The 21752-nt window shown below is 41.0% G+C and overlaps 1 protein-coding gene across 22 annotated transcripts in view; it reads right to left on the reverse strand.

The window, feature by feature from the left end:
- TNRC6B (trinucleotide repeat containing adaptor 6B) overlaps nt 1–21752 on the reverse strand; it is a 243984-nt gene that overhangs the window by 40047 nt on the left and 182185 nt on the right. For 10 of the 22 annotated variants that reach the window (XM_072843849.1, XM_072843853.1, XM_072843851.1 and 7 more), the window contains 6 exons: nt 21330–21417; nt 16832–16853; nt 10558–10632; nt 7646–7987; nt 2695–5040; nt 955–1113 (listed from right to left, as the gene is read on the reverse strand). In XM_072843849.1, the coding sequence (XP_072699950.1) occupies nt 955–1113; nt 2695–5040; nt 7646–7987; nt 10558–10632; nt 16832–16853; nt 21330–21417 (3032 nt within the window). The remainder of the gene's footprint in view (nt 1–954; nt 1114–2694; nt 5041–7645; nt 7988–10557; nt 10633–16831; nt 16854–21329; nt 21418–21752) is intronic. The other 12 variants (XM_072843852.1, XM_072843848.1, XM_072843861.1 and 9 more) reach the window with 3 other exon arrangements.

A 21752-nucleotide genomic window follows, 5' to 3' on the forward strand; every position in this document is an offset into this window, starting at 1 on the left:
GATGAAATCATGTCTTTGTAAAACTATTTCTATGAAGTGGATTCATAATTTTTTAAATGCACAGACACAAGAATGAATTTCTAGAATATAGCTAAGATTGTACTTCTTCATGTGGCACTATAAGAGTCATAAATATCATACAATAAAATTGACAACAGAATTTATTATTTTTGCTCAAATTTTGAGCATTCACTATGACCACATTTTTAAATCAAAAGATAATTTTTTAAGTCTGCAATATGGCAGAAAAGAGATGCTGGAATACTTTTTAAGAAAATGACAAACAAGTGAAAATGGGCACTCGAAATTGAATTTTTCAACCAAGGAACATCCAATGAGACATTCCATAGCATTGGTTTACAAAGTTTTGCAAATTACTGTGACTACACATTGCCAGCTGGATCAAGTATAGCTTAGACTTTCAATGATTTATGAATAAGTGTGACATGCTTTGTATTAAAAACTCAAACGAACAAATCTTTGTTGGGTTCAAGAAACCTTAAATGCTTCTACGTGGGTGGAAGTATGAGAGGAGAGACAAAGGGATGAGGAAGAAACAGAACGATGAAGTCAGTGAGCAGCAGAGACTGTGTCCCACATTAAAAGCCAGGAAAGTCTTTTTAAATTACACTAACAAAGGAGCAGAAATGCAAAATAGGAATGGTGAGCAATATTTAAGTTACTGGCAAAAAAAAGCACCATGTCAACATTTCAATTCTGGCCAGATACTAAACCTAACTTAAAATCAACAAAATTAACTTAGGACTTCTAGTTCACTCTAAGCATGTTAACATATGCAAAGCTAAGTCGCTACCATTTGGTACTAATCATTTATTAAAGGGTCATGGTCCTGAATCTCTTCAAACAGTAGTTGAAACATTAGAACAGCCCTCACCAAAATGTCTGGCCCCCAAATTAATGGAGGCTCCCTCCCAAATAATGCTGTACACTTACTAGGTTTCATGGCATTTGGAGCGTTGGAGGGTGCATTCCCCCAGCCCGTGGTCGATGCTCCCGTGTCATCCATTTCGCCCCACCCAGGACTGCTTTCGTTTGGCTCACCCCAAGCTGAAGTACCATTATCTGGAGCAGGTGGTGTGCTTTTGCTCCAGACTGTAAAGAAAGAAAATGGGTCTCTAAGAATGATCTGTTAAATGAAGCATCCTAATATCCAGGGAGTGGGGAGTGAAGGTGGGAGGAACAGGCTCTCCTATGCTCTGTCGGCAGAAATATGAATGGGTTCCACCCTCAGGAAGCATTGTCACTTTAACTTTTGGCCCAGTAACTCCACTGCCGAAATTATACCATAGATATACTTGTAGAGTACATAAAATTATAGGTACAACAATGCTTACTGTAACACTGTGGGAAACCATTTGGAAGCAACCTAAATATCTATCACAAAGGCACTGGTTAGACCAATTACGTCACCCATGAAATACTGTACACAAAGCAAATAAAAGACAAAAATGTATGTGCTAACATGGAAAGTTTTAAAGTATGATGGAAAAAGCAAGGAGAAGAACAGTGTATATAGTACAATCTCTTCTGTGTAAAATCTGTAAAAGATAGATATATTTTGCTATAGGTATGAAGAAAATTTTTGAATGAGACACAAAATGCTACGAGATTCATTATGTGTGGGAAGAGACCCTAGGGGCTAAGATTCTTTTTATTTATTACGTTTTGATTTTCCCTACAGTTTGAAGGTTTTCATTATATGGCTAATAAATTTTTTTCACATCTTAGCAGGTTTTGTGCTAGATAGGGAATTAATGAACAATCTTTATTTCCTTCCTCATTCTTTTCAATATTTGAGGGAAAAAAAAAAAAGAACTAGTTAAAAGCAATCATTTTCTAAGTGGCCATAACTGCATTCACCGAACACTAGGTTTATCTGAGGAGTGGAAAACGAAGTATTAATTCTAACTGAAAGAAAAAAACAAAAAAACACCTGAACAGTGCATCCCCTTAGTTTGTTGAATTATATGCTTTATGGGGACATTCAAGTCGACAATGCCAACGACGGTATTACTAGCACTACTTTCAATTTACCAGGTATGGTATTTCTATCCAAATAGAGGAAGAAGAAAGTTTAATTCTGGGCAACTAATGATCATGAGAAAATAATTTCTTATACGAAGTACTCCACTACCAGAGGTGACCATTAAAAATCATCTGGAAAACGACTGAAATCTTCCAGATCCAGCCATGCTACAGCATTCTGATGGCCCCTTCGAGAACAACACAAAAAACCTCCCTTCACCAGGGAAGGAGAAACACAGAGGATATGTTCCTGAGTAGAAACTGAATGGAAATCAGGTCTACTTCTGCTACTATTTTAATTCTTCATTTTTAAATCTGGAGCATGGTTTGTTTAGCGCCCAAGATACATTTTTTTGGATTCTGCAAGACCAATACAATTACAAAAAAAACAAAACAAACGAAAAAAAACCCCACCAACTTTGGGAGACTACCACAGGGATGCCATCTTTTTCCTTTTGCCAAGAAAGAACATTAAAAGGTACCACCAGCATCTGTTTTCACTATCATTTTATAAAAAGAAAGCTTCTGTTTACAGTAGAGTATGGTTAATGTAGAAAGATTTCTAGAATACAGCCAAGGAATAAATGCAGCTTAATAAAAATTTAGGATTTTTGTTTATCAAACCCGCAAGAAGCAGCCATTGCCTACCTGATGCTGATTTACTGGTCATCGGGGTAGGCAGGTTTGGTTCTCGAGGTGCTGGGCCCCCTTGGGAATTCTTATCCCACAGATTCACATTCTTGTAGTTATAGCTGTTAGGGTCTCCCCATGCTGAAGTGCCATCATCGATGTCCATTTTCCGACTAATTGACTGTGGGGATGGCTCTTCCCAACCACTGGGTTCCTCGTCCTTAGGGGTTACTGGCTGTGGCCCACTGCTCCAGTTGGAATTGGAAGGTCGTCCGTTGCCTGGAGGTGGTGGTGGGGGGCCTCCCCATGAACCAGAAGCCTCTGGTTGTGGTGGCGGTGGCTGCTGTGGCTGCTGCTGCTGTTGGTGCTGTTTATGCCAGGAATTGGGCTGTCTGCCAGTCTCAGTCCACGCTGGAGACCTTTTGCAATCTTCCCACCCACCTTTGGAAGCTAGGCTTGCATTCCCGCTGTTCCCCCAAGTTCCAATTTCATTCTGCCCTCCTTCTCCCCATCCAGACACAGGTTTGCTTGCAGAACTTTCCCAACTGCTGTTTTTCGCCTGATCAACTTCCTCTCCCCAACCATTCTTCCCAGAAGTCCATCCTTGATTGGGCTGGCGTCCCCCTCCCCACCCCTGATCCTTGCTGGAGTTCTCATTCCAAGAGGAAGATGTCTTTTCATCTGGTCGTCCGCCTCCCCAGTTGGAAGAGTTGTTGTTCTTATAGTCATTCCAGCCTCCTGTGTTCTTGGGGTCTTTCCACTCTGTAGAGGCTGAGAGCTCCCCCCATCCAGACTTCATTTGATTGCTTTGGCTGGGTGCATCTCCCCAGCCCCCTGAGTTCTTGGTCTGTGTGGCAGCGCTCTCCCACCCCTCAGTTCCTTTGTCCGATTTCCCCTCAGGCCTTGGCACCTCTTCAATATCCCACACAGTGTCCTGCTTAATTTGAGTTTGGCCCCAGCCAGTGTTTGAGAGCACCCTGGGGTCCAAATCAGTTCGGCTCAAAAGAGTCTGTAAGACAGCCTGACAATCAGGATGTGTGGGCCGGTATGACCGACGGCCAGAATTATGACTGTCACTACTTCCTGCTTTGTGGTTGCTTCCAGTGCTTTGACCTCCAACTTCACTTCCTGTGGAGCTGGAAGATCTTCCCCAACAGGGAGCCTGGGCATTGCCTTGGTTTTCAGGGAGGGGGTGGCCCTTTTGATTGTCCCATGCTCCAGTGCTAGAATTTGGTTGGTTTGGACCACTCCATTCTCCAATTTTCAACTCATCAGACCCAGTCGGCTGTTTCCATTCTCCCTGAGAGACCCCAGATGTCATTTTGTTCCCTTCACCCCATTTGTTGTCATTAGAGTCCTGAGGGCCAAAGTTCCAGGACCCACCCGTAGACCTGTTATTGTCCCAAGAGTCATTTTTTGACCCAGATGATTTCTGAACAGAAGCTCCTTTCCAGGAGTCCTCTCTATCTTTTCCATTGTTCCCATTGTTTCCAGAATTGCTTTGTCCAGAGGCTGTGTCAGTTCCAGAAGGCCCCCTAGCTGCACCCCAAGATCCAACACTCCCAGTCTTTCGATCTCCAGTGCTTTGTGAAGGGGCATCAGTGCTCCTGGAGGCGTTCCCCAAGCCCATTCCAAAGGGCATTCCCTTATTCTCCATGGGGTTTGGTGAACTTAAGTTCAAGGAGTTAGTGTTTCCATTTTTTGGTCCATCAGTGTTATGAATCTGAGCCTGTTCTCTGCCAGAGACAACAAAATTAACACCCGCATTTTCCATCTTTGACTGCTGTTCCCTGGATGCCTGACCTACTGTGCTAACCTGTGCACTGGAATTACTAGTATCCGTTTCCAATGCCCCTTTCCTAGAATTTCCTTCTTGGACCAGCGCTGGCCAGGCAGATGGGTTGCTATTTGGGTTAAAGTTGCTGAAGCCAGAGCCAGGTCCAATTCTATCCTGACCACTCACATTCCTCCAATTTCCTAGTCCATTGTTGCTCTCTGTTGTAGAGTTGGAAGATTGAACAGATTTAGTCTTAGGGTCAGATTTCCAGACCCCAAGATTACATTCGTTCCCAGAACTTGCAGACTGGCACTGGCTCCCTTTTCCTTTGTTACTAGTGGTGCTTCCTGGCAGAGTGCTCTTCTCAGAGCCAGGGTTCGAGGCACTGTTGTTATCGGTGGTGTTTTCGGAAGAAGACTCAGTGTCTTTGCTGGCAATACAAGGCCACTCTTCCACGTCAGACCCGTCTACAATCACCTTGTCCCAGGTGTGAATTGGGTTGGGGGAGGCGCCGTTGTTGGAGGAGGCTCCCGGGCCCCAAGTGGAATTTGCATAATTTGAAGCAGCAGCACCTCCAAGGGTTGACTCTGGGAAAGAGATTATCTTATCAATCACAGCTACACATGCATGCTCTATTAACACCTCAAGCTCAAACTGCCCCTAAGAGAGCTCATACAGTTCCCCACAAACTCAATTCTCTACCCAGTTGCCTGTCTTGGTTAACTGCGTCACACTTGTGCTAGTTATCTCTTCTCTTTCATTTTGCCAGGTTGCTATATTGCTAAGTGTAACTCCACCACATTTCTCAAGGCTACACCACATTTCCCCTTGTCATTCCTATTGACAGAGAAGGGCCTTCTTAGATCTTGAGATAATGTAGTAACACCCTCAACTTGCTTTCTATCTCCAATCTACTCTGAACACTCCTGGCTAGAGTAATTGTTCTGAAGCACACCTTCAATTAGATCACTGCTATAGGGGAAGCTCCCAATGGTTTCTTAGCACACAAGAATAAAGATGCTGCACAACCTGGGACCAACAGACTTTTCTAGTCTTATCTTCCACTACTTTCTATGTCCACACTACTTGACAGTCCACAACTTATGCCCTCTCACCCTGGCACTGTTCCACATTGGCAGCTACTGGCTTCTCCTCTTGGATTCATATACTGAAATATGCCCATCTTTCTGGGCCTAGTTCAAGTGCCGTTTCTTCTATGAGGGTTTTGTTTTGTTTTTAGTTCATCACCTGAAAAATAACCTTTCCCTGTCTAGAGCTGTTTTGCTTAGCACTGTGGTACTGTCTTCACATTTACTTTCTCCCACATTAGCACAGAGACTCCCCCCAAAGCTCCTCCTCTTAGGCAGAGACCCTAATCTTGCTAACGTTTGAATTCCACATAGTGGCCAGTGCACTGCTACTCAGTAAGCATCTGATGAATGATGAATGCCCACCCAGCTAGATTGCTGGGACAGACAAGCATGAATCAGTCTCTTTAGTGCCCAAGGAACTTAATCTGATAAATTAGTCTGGCTCAGCACATATTTTGGTGGAATTTATCATATTTGGTGGGAAGAAAAATGACATGTTTTTAACCCAGTAATTTCTTCTAAATTTGTTTTAGTTACTTTAACCAAGAAGCCTTAAATCAATATAAGGTTGAAAAAATATTACATAGAGCCATATAAGAGTACGAAAGCAGAGAATCTCAAAATCTTAAGACTCCGGGGTCTCCTTGGTTTTAAGAATGCAAACGAGAGAGTCTGACTCACACTGGACTCATGTCTACATCCAGGCCTGGGTAGATTTGACTGTAGAACCACCTGATGTGACCACCCCTCACGTACTTCCTCTTGCAACTGCTTTTTTTTTTTTTTTAAAGATTCATTTATTTATTTTATTTATTTTAGACATAGAGAGAGAGAGAGGCAGAGACACAGGAGGAGGGAGAAGCAGGCTCCATGCAGGGAGCCTGACGTGGGACTCGATCCCAGGACTCCAGGATTGTGCCCTGGGCCAAAGGGAGGCGCTAAACTGCTGAGCCACCCAGGGATCCCCTTGCAACTGCTTTTGAGGGGCCAGGAAGGGAAGGGCCATCATGAGGCTTTTCCCTGCCTGCTTTGGGCCTGGCCTGCCAGCCACCACAGAAAAGTCTGCATAAAGCCATAACCATGAGGTTTCTTTACATCCTTACTCTGCACATTCGACGGTGATAGAATTTTCTAAGGCAATTCCATGTTTAAACTCAGAAATAGAACAAAGTGTGCTACAGTTAACAATAACCAACTCATTGTTCTTGCCAAGGCTTGATTATGTTTAAGCTTTGAATTTTAGTATAGCCTCAAAAGATATTTTAAGAGCTAGCAGAAATCTGTTAATAAGCTTTAAAAAAAAGAGAAGGGGAAGAGGTGATGTCTGGAGGTTCTTAGCTATTAGCTGATTTAACATTTATCTATTAAAAACTCTCAAAATTTATAGCCCCCCCCTTGTAGATATATCTACATCTAGGGTTTTTTTGTTTTGTTTTGTTTTGTTTTTTGTTTTGTTTTAAAGTAAGCTCTACATCCAATGTGGGGTTTGAACTTACAACCCCAAGATCAAGAGTTGTGTGCTCTATTGACTGAGCCAGCCAGGAGCCCAGTTTTTAACAAAGCCCAAAATCCTCTAAAGAAACAATGAGTCAAAAAAAAAAACTAATAAAAAACTACAGAATGGTATTATTTGGTATCTCCCCTCCACCCCAAGATTCTACACAGTAATCTAAGAGACGATTCTCTCTATACTTCCAGCATTCTGAGAACATAAACATAGGCAAGTAAGATTCAGAACAAGTCTTTGCACTAGCCCCACCTCTAATTATCCTCTGAGCACACACTTGTGGTGACAGCTGGAACTATGGAGGCTCAAATTTATAATGCACTTGTGTAAAAAAGAAGAAAAGTCCCAAATGGTGATGACAAACAACAGCCACATTAGTTTCTCATGCCAAGAGCACATACTGGACGCTAAAACCCAGTTTCAGAAGAGAAGTGCTGGTACACATTTCACACTGGGATCTTCTCCCGTCTTTTGAGTAATCCCAAGAGTCTATCTAATGAAGGGTTTTTGTGGACTTTATACCAGGCAATACAAGAGAAGTGATCACTCTCTTTCAAGCTGCCATGAAATCAATTCACAACACCTCTTCCTCACCTGGTGCAGTCCCACTGTCACTCTGCAGCAGCGTTCCTGTCACTTGTGCGTTGTTTGAGTTTGCTCCAGGTGCTGTGGAGGGAGGAGGCCCTGCTCCGCCCCCAAGGAGCATGCAGGACGGCGGAGGGGGCTGCCCACGTTTTAGTAACACTTTGTGGTCCTGCTGGCAACGGAATCGCGGCGGCACCTCCCGAGGCATGTAGCGGGCGGCGCTTGGCGGTTGTCCGTTCGGCACTGCCACCCTTTTGGCATTGTTGCCACCATTGACTGGTGGCGATGGAGAGCTGCCAATTGGGCTGGCGGCCGTTGGTTGGCTTAAACTTGGTTTCGTCACTTCGGGCACTGAAAGAGAAAGATTGAGAAACAGTCTTTGAAATAAAATACATTTTTCTAAAAATGGTTTTTAGTAAAGCTTACATGAGATCAATTCCAATAAGACAACTCTTCACCATCCTACTGTGAATGGCTGTGGTCCTTCTAAATTCTCCTACATCTTCAGTTTATTGGAGGTATGGCAGAGGTGGAGAGTGATGGTGACAATGACTCAAAGACAACAATGCCACAGAATTCTATTTCTATTAATTAAGGGGGAAAGGGAAGCAATCACCATTCACTCCCCTAAATCCATGAAGGGCTGCCCAGCAAGTCTGAGGGTGCATATGGGCCCCAGGAAAAGCCCTTGGTAAAAGTTCAAGGCTCTAGGTTGGAATGGCCTTGCCCTTTATCCCCATTCTTAAAGACCTACCTCTGAGAAACACTTTTTTTTTTTTTTTTAAGATTTTATTTATTTATTCATAGAGACACGAGAGAGAGGCAGAGACACAGGCAGAGGGAGAAGCAGGCTCCATGCAGGGAGCCCGACGTGGGACTCGATCCTAGGTCTCCAGGATCACACCCCGGCTGCAGGCGGGGCTAAACCGCTGCGCCACCGGGGCTGCCCCTGAGAAACTTTTCTTGAAGTCCCTGGACTAGGTAGGCAAAGCACCTTCATCTGTGCTCTAGAAGCATGCTGCCCATCTTTCTTTACCTTGAATTTACCATATTACATTGAAATTCTCATTTACAGGCTTCTCACCCTCACCAGGCCCAAGAGTCTCTCAAGGGTAAGGACCCAGCTTTCATCTTTTTTTCTTAGGGTCTAGCACAGAGTAGACCCCCACAGAAAATCTCAGCCCTGGAGAATAACAAAATCAACTTGGGTTTGGCTTCTATAGCTACCTGAACTTACTCTTGCTTCACATCCATATGTAAATAATTAAAAACGTTACACATTTTTTTGCTTTTGTCAAAATTTTTAAGGGTATCTTGTATATTTGTTCCAAATATTTAAAATAAAAATTTCAGGGGCACCTGGGTGGCTCAATCAGTTAAGTGTCCGACTCTTGGTTTCAGCTCAGATCATGATCTCAGGGCTGTAAGATGAAGCCCCACATCGGGCTCTGCACTGGGCATGGAGCCTGTCTAAGATTACTTTCTCTCTCCTCCACCCTCTCTAAAAAGGAAACATAAAATAAAGATTTCAAATAAAAATTTTAAAATGTAGGTATTTTTCCTACTTATTTTAAAGAATTTAATGTTTTACCTTACTTTTTAAAATGGTGGACGGGAGGTATGACATGTGCAGGATGAACGTGAAGATAATATACTCTGCAGGACTCTCTGGCTTTCCTCTCAACTCTACAGGGAATGTCCTTCTGCTCTCCTTTTGCCTCATCCTACCAAACAACTGCCACCCTTTCCAAGAAAATCTACCTGGCAAATAGAGGTTGGCAATATTACAGAAACAATCACTGAGCCTGATAATTTGGATGATACTGAAGACCAAATCCCTGACATCCAGAGTAATGTTTGGGCCAGCTCTGGTGGCTGTATTGCGTTGACTGCTGACATGATACTGGGCCAGCATGTTGCTAGCTCAACTGGCTGGTTCCTTTATGGACAGAGAGACATCATCAGAAATCAGGGGGCCCGATCTACTCCTATTGGACACTGGTGAGCACTGTGAGTAGTAAGACCAAAGAGTAGGAATCTGAAGTAACTTCAAGGCCCTCTGGTCTAATCTTAACCAACCCTGAGGCAGTAGTGGGTCTCCCAGTAAGGAAGGGAGGTCTGAGGATCCACAACCTGATGAGCAGAATAAACTTGTTTCTTCAGAAAAATAAGTTGGTTATTGCCTGATATTATCAATATAGTAGGCTCTGCATGACCTATAAGAGCTGATAGATAAAAATAACTGATAAATGAAGACGATCTATCCCCTCAAGATTCCCATAGCAGATGGCATTCCCAATCCCCTTTCCTCTCATGAGAATAAACAAGAAGCTGGCAAGGGCTGGGAGGATTCTTCCCAAATGGTTTTTAGGATGGAAGGAGCTATGCTTCTGAGGCTGCCCTTCTATAAAAGGGCTAGAATCTTCACTCTGAGTTAACCATGTCTGTTACATGCCTTGACTCATTTCCCTAAAATAGAGTAAGACATAGTAAGAGCAGCCTACAGCACTGAGGTCTGAACCTGAGTTTGACTAACTTGACAACATTCACAGCACAACCAAAGAAACTTGGAGGGTATACTATATTGTGTAAGATTTCTTACAAAAGTGCCTCAGAGCATTTTCCCACTACATCAGAGGTAGAAGGGACTGTAAATAATAAAGTCATTATGAAATTGGATCACTTTTCAACCACTTTCCTTCTAATATGGGACTCTATTGTGGGAGATCAGTCATTCAAAACTCTAGAACACAGAAAAAGCGTGAGGTACATGTTAGGAAAAACTGTGTTTCAGAACTTGAATGAAATCTTACTCAATTTTTTTCTTACACCTTTCTGTGACTTCAAGAATTTTAAGCACTTAAAGGCCAATCAGAAATCTAGAAAGCAATGTGGCTGTTAGGCAGGAGGCCCACTCCAACCTGCTTCTTGAAGTCCAAACTTAAGACATCCCAGAATCAGTGTGTGGTTCACAGCATGCTTCAGAATGTCAGGTGCTAAGAGAAGAAATGGAAATTAACAGAGTAGGAATTACTTTTCAGACCCTCTCATTTCTCTTCTGCACCTTAATGATTCGTAGGTTTTAATGTGACCTTTCTAAAGATGCTCAAAATAAGGGCATGCTTATTTTCCACAGAAAAGGTCTGTGGCTTAAACATGAACTCTGTATCAAAGGAAAATAAAGACATTGTGAAAAATGCTGTGTATCCAATTTTCTAATTTCCTTTCATTGACTTCCAGGAACTAATAATGATTGATTTTTTTTTCCTTTCCCTATTATTACTGTTATTCTCATCACTAACTGAACTTCTGAATTGCCTCTATTCCTGAAAAATTTCAATAAAATACATACAAGCCCTAAAAAGACATTATTTTCAACTGAAAATCTCTGGGTGAATGCTTATCAGTTACAATGCAATACAAAAACTCTCAAGGACTGACACACAGAGAGTGGACCCCACACACTTAAGAACTCTCAGTACCCTTTAAGCACTGTCTCCATTTCTTTACCTTCTACTCACTCCTCAAACTCAACGCACCCTGGCATCTGCCCTGAACATCTCCCTGGAAACCTCTCTCCTCATTCAACAACTAGTGATCATTATTGCCAATCTATTTTTTTTTTATTTTTTATTTTTATACAGAAAGAGAGAGAGGTGCAGAGACACAGGCGGAGGGTGAAGCAGGCACCATGCGGAGAACCCAATGTGGGACTCGATCCCGGGTCTCCAGGATCACGCCCTGGACCGCAGGCGGCGATAAACCGCTGAGCCACCCGGGCTGCCCCATTATTGTCAATCTAATGAACATTCGATGAACAACTTCTTTGACTTGTCTGCAACTTCTGACACTATTGGCCATTTCCTCCCTCTGTGTTTGTGAGAGCTGATGAGACCCACACCAGCCAGCTCTCTACCTCTTTCTTCCGTTGTGGGTTCTCATCCTCTTCTTGGTCAGGGGTCAGCAAACTTTTCTGTAATGGGCCAGACAGTAAATATTTTAGGCTTTGCCGGCCATATGGTCTTTGTTGTGATGACTCAACTGTTCACATGTAGGCAAAAGCAGCCACAGACAATGTATAAATGAGTAAGTGTGGCTGTGTTACATACAACTTCACTTATTGCACTAAAATATAAATTTCATATTATTTTCACTGTCTGAAATTATTGTTCTTTTATATTTTTTCTAACCATTGAAAAAAATGTAAAAAAAAAATATTCCTAGCTCGCGGGCAGTATGAAAACAGGAGGGGAATCAGATTTGCCCAGAACGTTGTAGCTGGCAATTCCCTAATCAGGTTTGTAAGATGGCCAGCTGAATTCGGTCATAAGTTGTGTCTTAAAAAAAAAAAAAAAAAAAAGAAAGAAAGAATGGGATCCCTGGGTGGTGCAACGGTTTAGCGCCTGCCTTTGGCCCAGGGCGCGATCCTGGAGACCCGGGATCGAATCCCATGTCGGGCTCCCGGTGCATGGAGCCTGCTTCTCCCTCTGCCTGTGTCTCTGCCTCTCTCTCTCTCTCTCTCTCTCTCTATCATAAATAAATAAAAATTAAAAAAAGAAAAGAAAGAAAGAAGAAAACAAAGAAAGAAAGAGAAGGTGAGGCCTATACTATTCTCACATTTAAGGTACTTGAGTACAAATTCCCCCATATTGAAACTTTAACAATTGTGTGCATTTCCCAAATCCCTACCTCCACCTCAGATCTCTTTCTCTTCTTCCCTTTACCCTCAAACTTCCCTTTACCCTTCCTTTTCCCCATCTCCCCATTATCTCCTAGCTCAAGGAATAGAGTTATCACCCAACCAGATTCTCAAGTAGGAAATCTGGAAGGTATCTTAGACTTTGTTCTCTCCTTGCACATCATTATCTGATCATCGTTACATTCCACTGAGCCAAAGCATCTCTCTGATGCCTTCCTTCCTCCTCTCTACCACCACTGCTCCTAACCAGGTTCAAGTCCTCATTACCTCCCACCTGGACTATTCTGTGCCCATCTATCTGAACCATATGTCTTATACCTCACATTCATTCACTCTCTAGACGTAGCCAGCTCCAACTCTGAACAAATGGCTCCTGTCAATGTTAGAATATTCACGTGTTTCTACATGGTGTGACATACTATAAGTAGTTTACTTTGTAAATTACTTACTTGGGGTGGGGAGAACCCACCTCAAGTCTTTCAGAGTACACTCGAGACTATCCCAACCACCAAGACACACACTAAATATGCCTTCTGGAGTAGACTCAGAAGACAGAGTTGTGGTCAATGTACCATAACAGTCCATCACCCCAGGTATGCTGATGGGAAGGTGCTGTCCTTCAGCTGTGTCCCATGTGTGGTAAAGGTCATGAATTGCTGCTGTGGATGACAGTAACTAAAAATTTTAATCTACTAAGCTGAAAGCTTTTCCCTGTTGTCTTTGACTCTCACCATCAGTAGTTTCACTATCAGAATAAGTCTCACTGAACAAAACACCTGACAGACATTTACCAAGAGACTGCTAAGTGTTAGTTACCTGAGCTTCCTCAGGTGGCAATTGTTCCACTAGGGGTTAAGCAGCTCCACATGTTTAACCCTTCCAAATATGATGCAGCTCCAAATTCATTGGCCAATCAGGCCCAGACCCCACAGGCTCCACAGAAGTAGATCTCTCTTTCCTCAGTGCGGTGCCTGTTATAGGAACTGCAAATCCCTTCCTAGACACTCTATTTCTACTAAAGGTGCTTAAGGTCATGTCAGTGGTTTGTTTTGTTTTGTTTTGTTTTTAAAGATTTTATTTATTCATTTTAGAGAAAGAAAGGGAGAGAGAGTGTGCACACAAGTGGGAGAGGGACAGAGAAAGAGGGAGAGAGAGAATCTCAAGCAGACTCTGTGCTGAGCATAGAGCCCAACACGGCTCAATCTCATGACCCTAAGCAGGTTATGACCTGAGCCAAACCAAGAGACAGATGCTTAACTGACTGAGCCACCCAGATGCCCCAAGTCATGTTAGTTTTTATAAATCAGTCATTTCATACTGATAACTACACGCTAAGCCAACCATGACCCTAACAGCTTTTTAACAAGGTAAAATTGCTATGTACAACCCCCTCCGTTACACCATCTATCTTTTTAGTCCTAATCTTTTTTTTTTTTTAAAGTAGGCTCCATGCCCAGTGAGGAGCCCAATGCAGGGCTTGAACTCAAGACCCTGAGATCCAGAGATCCAGACCTGAGCTGAGATCAAGAGTTGGATGCTTAACTGACTGAGCCACCCAGGTGCCCCTTTTAGTCCTCACCTTATCCTCCATCCCTCTTGTATCTGGTCTATTACATCAATCCCAGAGACTCTTTCTATTCTAAGTCCAATATTCAACAAAGGGGGACATCAGCTTCTACCTTAAGTGCTTTGTATTGTCTGCTACTGGACAGCAGGCCCATCTCTAGGCCATGTCTTCACAGCACCTCCACTTGAAATCTTATCCTATTCTCCAGAATTCTGTTTTTAAATAATGGAAGATAAAGACAGAACATACAATGAATCTACTTTTTCTCTGAAATATGGACAAATCTTCAGTTCACTGTACATCCAACAACTTGACATCAAACAAGTCTTTTTTCTTATAGGGTCTACTGGGAAAAGGGGCAGATTTAGAGTTATGGAGACTGCCTAAGGAGGGCACCATCTTTGGGAAGAGGAACAGGACCAAGAAACATCAGCTAAGAGAAGAGAAGAATGCGACTTGGGAATCCTCAGACTGGTTCTTGGGAACAAAGATAAAAATGTGGCTGTAAAGTGAGACAAAACCCAGAAAGGTCAGGCCCAGCGCTAGGCTCTATCTTCATATAACCTCCACTTGAAATCCTTTTGTATTCTTTCCTGTCTCATTTTTCCTCTCCCTCTACTTATGGTCTCATGCTCCAGAAAAAAAAATTTTTTTTAAAGGTTTTATTTATTCATGAGAGACAGACAGAGGCAGAGACACAGGCAGAGGGAGAAGCAGGCTCCCCACAGGGAGCCTGATGTAGGACTCGATCCCAGGACCCTGGGATCACACCCTGAGTTAAAGGCAGCCACTCAACCACTAAGCCACCCAGGCATCCCTCTGGATAATTTTTATTTTTACTTCTATTTTCTCCCTGGTTCTACCAAGTAAATTCCTTAGGAGACCTGAAACAAGCTCTTAGCTCACTTTAGGGTTATTTTACTTTAATTTTTGATGGGGAAGTGGGGTGGGAACAGTTTGGAAACTGTAGGGTATATTTCATTTTATGGTAGGTGAGAGAAAAATCCTATTTGGAAAGAAAATAATAAGTAGAAAAGAAAGTTTGATTTTTAAGATTTTGGCAGAGGAAAGCATTTCTGAGAAAAGATCTAACACATACACACACAATCTAAGAAAGAATGCCTTAATGGATTTTTGATCTTCCAATAGAAACACCACTTACCATACAAAACAGCTTGTTTCCATAGCTCAGTTGATACTTGGCCTCATGAACATTAGAGTTGTGGCCAGGCCCAAGAACCTAACCACCATGTTTCAACAACCACAGAGCCTAGATTTTCCAGGAAAATGCCTATTTTCTCATCTACTGTCCTGATAAATCAAAAAAGTCCTATAAATATAAATACTATGTGCCCAAATCCTTTCCTAGATAGTATGTTGGTTTAGAAAATATGGACACTGTACTACTATCAATAACTCTATTTTTATGATAAGTATAACTTCTATTTCAAACATGTAATTTATAAAGATACTTCCAAATAAAAGCCCACTTCTGGGTTGGTACTAGCTGAATGTACAAGGGGAGAACACTATTCTTTCTAACTAATTAAGATAATTATCACTAAAAATAGTTTTTATCAGTTTTTTATAAATCACTACAAGGTCCCAGACTACATTCTCCCTTGAAATGCCTTTTGATTAGTAATATATTACAGTAATGTCTGGTCATCTGAGAATTTGCTTTCCAGAACTAAGTTTCCTTAAAAACTAGCACGGTCTTTATTAGTTTTCCATCACTGTATGGCACACTTTCGCCTGGTGGTCCAACAAAAGAAAACAAAAACAAGAAAAAAACCAATCATTAGAGGACCTCCCATCACATCTTGGCCTATCCATTCATCTGCCCAGACCTTCCTCCAAGTTATCACAGTCCTGTGATTCCTTTCATCAGGGGCAGTGGTACTCAACCTGGGACATGTCCTGGGGTCACCTGTAGATGTTTTCAAAATACAAGTGCCAGGACTGTGGCCTGAGACCATGAATGTTTAGGAAGAGGTCCATGCTTGTATATTCTGACAAGTCTATGCAAATAATTTTAATATATACCCTCGTTGTGAACCACGTATTTAAGTGGGCAAGGATAGGAGCTAGAATATTGGTCTCAAGGAATGAAGCCTACCATTCTGAAGGGGAACCAACCAAAAGTGTGACCATCACCAGACAAGACTGCATAATCAAAATCTGAACAGAAGAGAGAGAGATCTCGGGCACCTGGGTGGCTCAATGGCTGAGCATTTGCCTTTGGCTCAGGTCGTGATCTTGTGGTCCTGGGATTGAGGCCCACATCAGGCTTCCCGTGGGGAGCCTGCTTCTCCCTCTATGTGCCTGCCTCTCTCTTTCTGTCTCTCATGAAGGAATAAATAAAATCTTAAAACAAAAATAAAAAACAAAATGAGAGAGAGAGAGAGATCTGAAAAACACAAAGACCATTAGGTTGGGGATTACCCAAAGGACACCTGTTTACAGCACATTACTTTTTTGTAACAGAGTTAAAATAAATTATTTTTTGAAAAAGCATATTCCAAGCTCTAGCTCAGAAGACCACGAGACCATCCTAGACATAACACTCCCTTTCAGACTCAACATATGTCATGGATCAAGATAGTTAACAATCCTCCGCAGTTCCCATCTGTAAATTAGGTGCTAGTGTTTTTTGTTATTGTTTTGAAAAGGTTCAGTTCAAAATCATGACCCACATACTTTCAAAACAAGGTATTACTTTTTCTAATCTCTTTTGCCTCCTAAAAAATTTAAGGCCAACTAGAAACACTACTAGATGTACTTTTAATTTGTCATTATTGCTCTTTAGTGGCTGCAAACCACCATCTTAATTACTTTGTACTCACTCTCACTAATCAAGTGGATTGGAGGCTGAGTCAGCAAAAGTGTAAAATCTAAACACACAAGGTTGAAAAAAAAAAAACCTTACCTTTGGTTTTTTGTTCCGTGACCTGAAAAATAAGAGACATAAATGAGATTTGCTTTCTAGTTTGGTATTATAAGCCTACTTTAATTCTAATGACGTAAGTAATTCAAGCTGTCAGACACAGGCATAATTCAGATCCAGAAAAAAAGCTGAGAGTCCGTTCAGACATCCTTCTATAAAGATAATGGCCATACGTCTAACATGACCACCATTATGAAGGATATTAAAAATTAAAACAAAAAGCATTTCACTCTCATTAAATGATAAAGTGCTTGTATCAGGAATGCTGTTTGTCATTTTGATGCTATGACTAGAGAAAGGCAAATGGATGGAACCTCGAAACTAAATTAGCCAGAGACAAAAAAGATCACCCTCTGAGTATGAACTCAAACACTCAATCTCAAATCTAGAAAGCAAAGTTCAGGGACCCATCACCAGAGGTATCAGAGGCCATGGCAGAAAGGCAGGATTGAAAACCAAGCCATGGGATCCCTGGATGGCGCAGTGGTTTGGCACCTGCCTTTGGCCCAGGGCGCGATCCTGGAGACCCAGAATCGAATCCCACATCAGGCTCCCGGTGCATGGAGCCTGCTTCTCCCTCTGCCTGTGTCTCTGCCTCTCTCTCTATCATAAATAAATAAATAAATAAATAAATAAATTAATTAATTAATTAATTAATTAATTAATTAATTAAAAAAAAGAAAACCAAGCCATGCCACTTCCTGGCTGTGTGATCTCAGTTTTCTATTTATCTGTTGAATGGAGATTAGTAATAATAGTATCTTGGTACAAAGGGTTGTTATAAGGATTACACTGGATATCCAATGCCAATGTTCAAAAAAAAAGTTTGTTGTTTTTAATCAAAGTTCATGCAAAACAGTATGAAATACAGCAATGAGTGAAACATGTAAATTCTAAACAAATAAAGATTGCTTTGTTGAAAATATTTTATATAGTAACTAAAACAGCTATAGAAGTGATTAACCTAAAAGGTTGGATAGGCTGAATATAATAATGGGTTTTTAGAGAGTTTAGAAATGATCATTAGGAGCCGCATGGAAAACTGCTTCTGCTATTAAGAGAGGAAAACAAAGGAGGGCACCTAATTATACATGCCCTATAATATTAAAAAATGACAAGACGCCATGTATAAGAAAAACATCCAAAAGGAAACGTGCCAGAATTCTAATAGGCTTGTATTATTTTCATTATTACTATTATTGAGATCGTGATTTTGACTCTTTTCCCAAATGTTAATCTTATAAGGCATTTTTAATGGTTCTCTGATTTTTGTAATAGAAAAGATGTTTGGTTATTTGTGGCTGATAATGATACCAAGTTACCACTTGGGTGCTCATGAAAACATGCTCATCTTTGGAAGATATGTCTTATAGTTCATCAACCTGCTTCACGGTGTATTCCAGCACACTAATGCCAGACATGAAATCTGAATTCGATGCCCTACTTTTATGACCTCCTGGAGTGTTCCTTATATTCTTGCATTAAAAAACAAGCTAATTTTACTCTATTGGATTTGTAGTAGACAGCACTTTAAAATAAATGTGTTTCTATGTACTGTTAGCGAGCTCAAGTCTACTGTGCAATTTTTCTAAAACTCCATTTAACCAAGAATGAACTGATTTGTATCCATGTATCAATTCCTTAAAGCAATTTAAATTTTATGACATTATAAGTATTTCTTAGAATGCCATTTTGAAGATCAGCTATATAGGAAGTCAATGCCTTCCCCAGCTGTAAGGCGACAAACCCAAATAATGTCAAATGTGTCTTACAATGTGGGTTCTGTTAAAAGAGCTGTCCTCCAGACGGTGAAAAACTGGATGATCAAAGCATGTGTTCTGCCAACACTGAACAATGATCCTTTAGCAGCATCAGCTTAATGAATGTGAATGGAATCCTTCCTTGACACCTTTCTTATGAATGGAAATCTAATACAGTTTACTCAGTGATGGTTCTAGAAAGAGCAAACTGCTCATAAGAAAAGCTCAAGTTTAATGTCTATGTTGAAATAATTTACTTTTAAATAAAAGTCCATTCTTCAAGAAATTACATTGCCAGCACTTATCTTGACCACTGATTTATTAAACAAACAGTTTTTGAGTGACTCTTATGTACCGGGCACTGCCCTAACTTCCTAGAAATACAAATATGAGTAAAACCTTGAGAAACTTATGGTCAGTCTAACAGGAAGACAGACATGAAGAGATGATTGTAAAGCAACAGGGTAAGCAGTGAGAAGGATGTGGAAGCACTGTATAAATGGTGCTGATCGAATGAATGAATGAATGACCACATAATAGAACCTCTGGCACATTCTCTACAATTCTTTGCATCATAGCACATTTTATGCCTCCTAGTTGAGGCGCTGTCTTTACAATAAGGTTGGTAGCCACTAAGACAATCACGTGGTAAGCTTTGTGCCCTTCCTTAAAACTGCTAAATCAGAATTTAATTCTGGAATTACACAACGGTTCAGTATGATACAACAATATCCAAGGCCATGTGTTGTCCTAGATCCTGTGTCAGCCAATCTAGAACCTTTTTAAACAAAAATGATTGAATTGTATTGTTCATAATTAACCATTTGAAATTTTATTTATGGGGATTTTCCTCTTTGTCATAACTTCTAAACCGTTTCTTAATGTAGATGCAAGTACATGGGGGAGATTGTCCAGCTGTATGAATGATATTCTTTGCATAAATCATCCAAATTCATTCTTGAATAAACCTGCACTATCTTGCATTTTAAATCATTTTTCTATTATAGTGGGATCCACAACAAAAGCGATGCGTAATTTATTACTTCCTTCCAGATACAGATATTTTCCAGTTGAAGAATGAAGACAGACCATATATTGGCTAAAATAACCACTTGACTTGGTATCTTCTTGTTACCAGCCTTTGCTCAAGCTCACCAGTGTCTTGTCTATTAACCATTCATTCCCACAGACTGTAAAATCCAATTTTTATACCAATTTAGTTGATGACATGTGAATGCCCTAAAGGCAAGAAAGCCTTCACTGCGGTTCACTCTCTGTCACTCCTGCTGGAAGATCAGTATGCAGAGGGGCAATGCCCTGACACCTTATTGCTGGTGGACCTGCTTATGTGGAATGAGGCTGTGTCTCCAAAGCAGGTATGAAAAAAGCCTCTGGATTGTTATCTGACATCTTTATTCAGACTCTTTACTGACATTTTAGACAATTCTAACAAGCTCAGATTAGAAGCAACACATTAGAAGCAGGTACCCTGATAGCATGAGGATATGATGGTGAGCATACCACTATTAATAGAAACAGAAACTCAGTTAAAAGCAGACATCTTAATGAGCATGCACAGCAGTCTATTTTATTACTTTACCAAACAAAAATGAGTATTTCTTTTAATTAAGTCTTGAAGAAAAGATAAAATTTTATATGCTTAATGTGTCAGGGTCATATGCAATCCAATTCAGAAAACTATTTCCAGTATTGTTTTTTTCTCCAGGCACTCATAAATGATCTATTTCAAAAATTCAGAAAACTGACATATGGGAATATATGTTATATCCAATAATGCTGGGAATACTTGTGGTGTCCCTTATATCTTACACTGGTTTGCATCTGATTGCCTGCCTTGAGTCTCTTCTAAGTCTTGAGTTCCCTCTTAACCTTGTAACAGTTTCTATCTCCCTAAACTCAGCTTCAACAACCTGGCACTATAGCAGCAACCCTCAAACCTGCCTCACAGCAAGGTACTGTTTTCCCAGTCTGCTAGGCAATGGTAACAGAACTGGAGGCAAATCACTTTACCTCCCCCAAAGGCACCAAAACACCCCTGCTGAGCCAGAGTCCAAGTCAGGCAATGCTGAAGAATGGGGTGAGGGTGGGGGTGGAGAATAAGTTCACACCAGGGAGAGGGCAGAGGGACACACACTGAAGGGAAAGGGGTGGGGCTACCAGTCTGCTCAGACAGCGCTGAGGTCAAGTGCATCAATTAAGACTTGTCAGTTGATAGTGGTGAGTCTTTTTTCTTTTAGCATCTCTTCTCCCCTAAGCAAGCACCTCAAAGCCATGTTATTTCCCCCAAAACTCTAAGCAGATTCTTACAAATAAATGATAGTGCTGTAGGGCGACCAAAAGGAGAATGTGGGGGTGAACTTAACAAGTCTTGAAGTTGTTTTATAAGCTGACCTCTAAAAATGGAGGTTAATTATGATACAAATACAGAAACTGGACAAGAACTAAAGTGTTGGTGACTCTCTTGCCTTTCTTGATAATGTTTACTGTTGTTCACATTAAACCAGCTACAGCATTTCTGAATATCTACTTTTGGGAAACAAACATAGGTCTTCAACTTTCTCCCACTTTCAGATCTTAAAATTAGCAAGTAAACTACATAAGCAGTATTACTGAACTGTCTGTCAGGTATCCAACCCAAGGCAGTTAGTTATTCTAGATGTTTGGTGGATGTAAAAGCAGACTTAAGTGATTAAACTCACCTTCTGAGTGGCTTCTTTTTTCTTTTTATCCTCTTTCTTCCTTTTCTTGTCTTCCATTAACTGTTCTTCCCTTTCTTGCTCCTTCTCTCTGTTAAAGTAATGTCACACCAAAAGGTTAACATCTATATTCACAGTCTATTTGTGTAGCAAATGAAATGCTTGTAGATGGTGTGCAAACATTCCATCTCTGTGACTGAGCAGAACATGGTATTTTACTTAAACTAAGAGGATGCATAAAACTCAGCACATTTAGTTATCCCCACATTTTGGCTTATTATGCCTTTTGCAAACTTTGACAGTTTGGTTTCAAAGAAGCCCATTAATGTGAGCTTTATAATATCTTCCTAAACGAACACACACAAATGTACTCAGCAAAAACCCTGATTTGAATATATGACAATATCTGGTTGGCTTCTGGGGATA

Source organism: Canis lupus, chromosome 11 (genome assembly GCF_048164855.1).
Source record: "Canis lupus baileyi chromosome 11, mCanLup2.hap1, whole genome shotgun sequence".
Classification (NCBI taxonomy): Eukaryota; Metazoa; Chordata; class Mammalia; order Carnivora; family Canidae; genus Canis; species Canis lupus.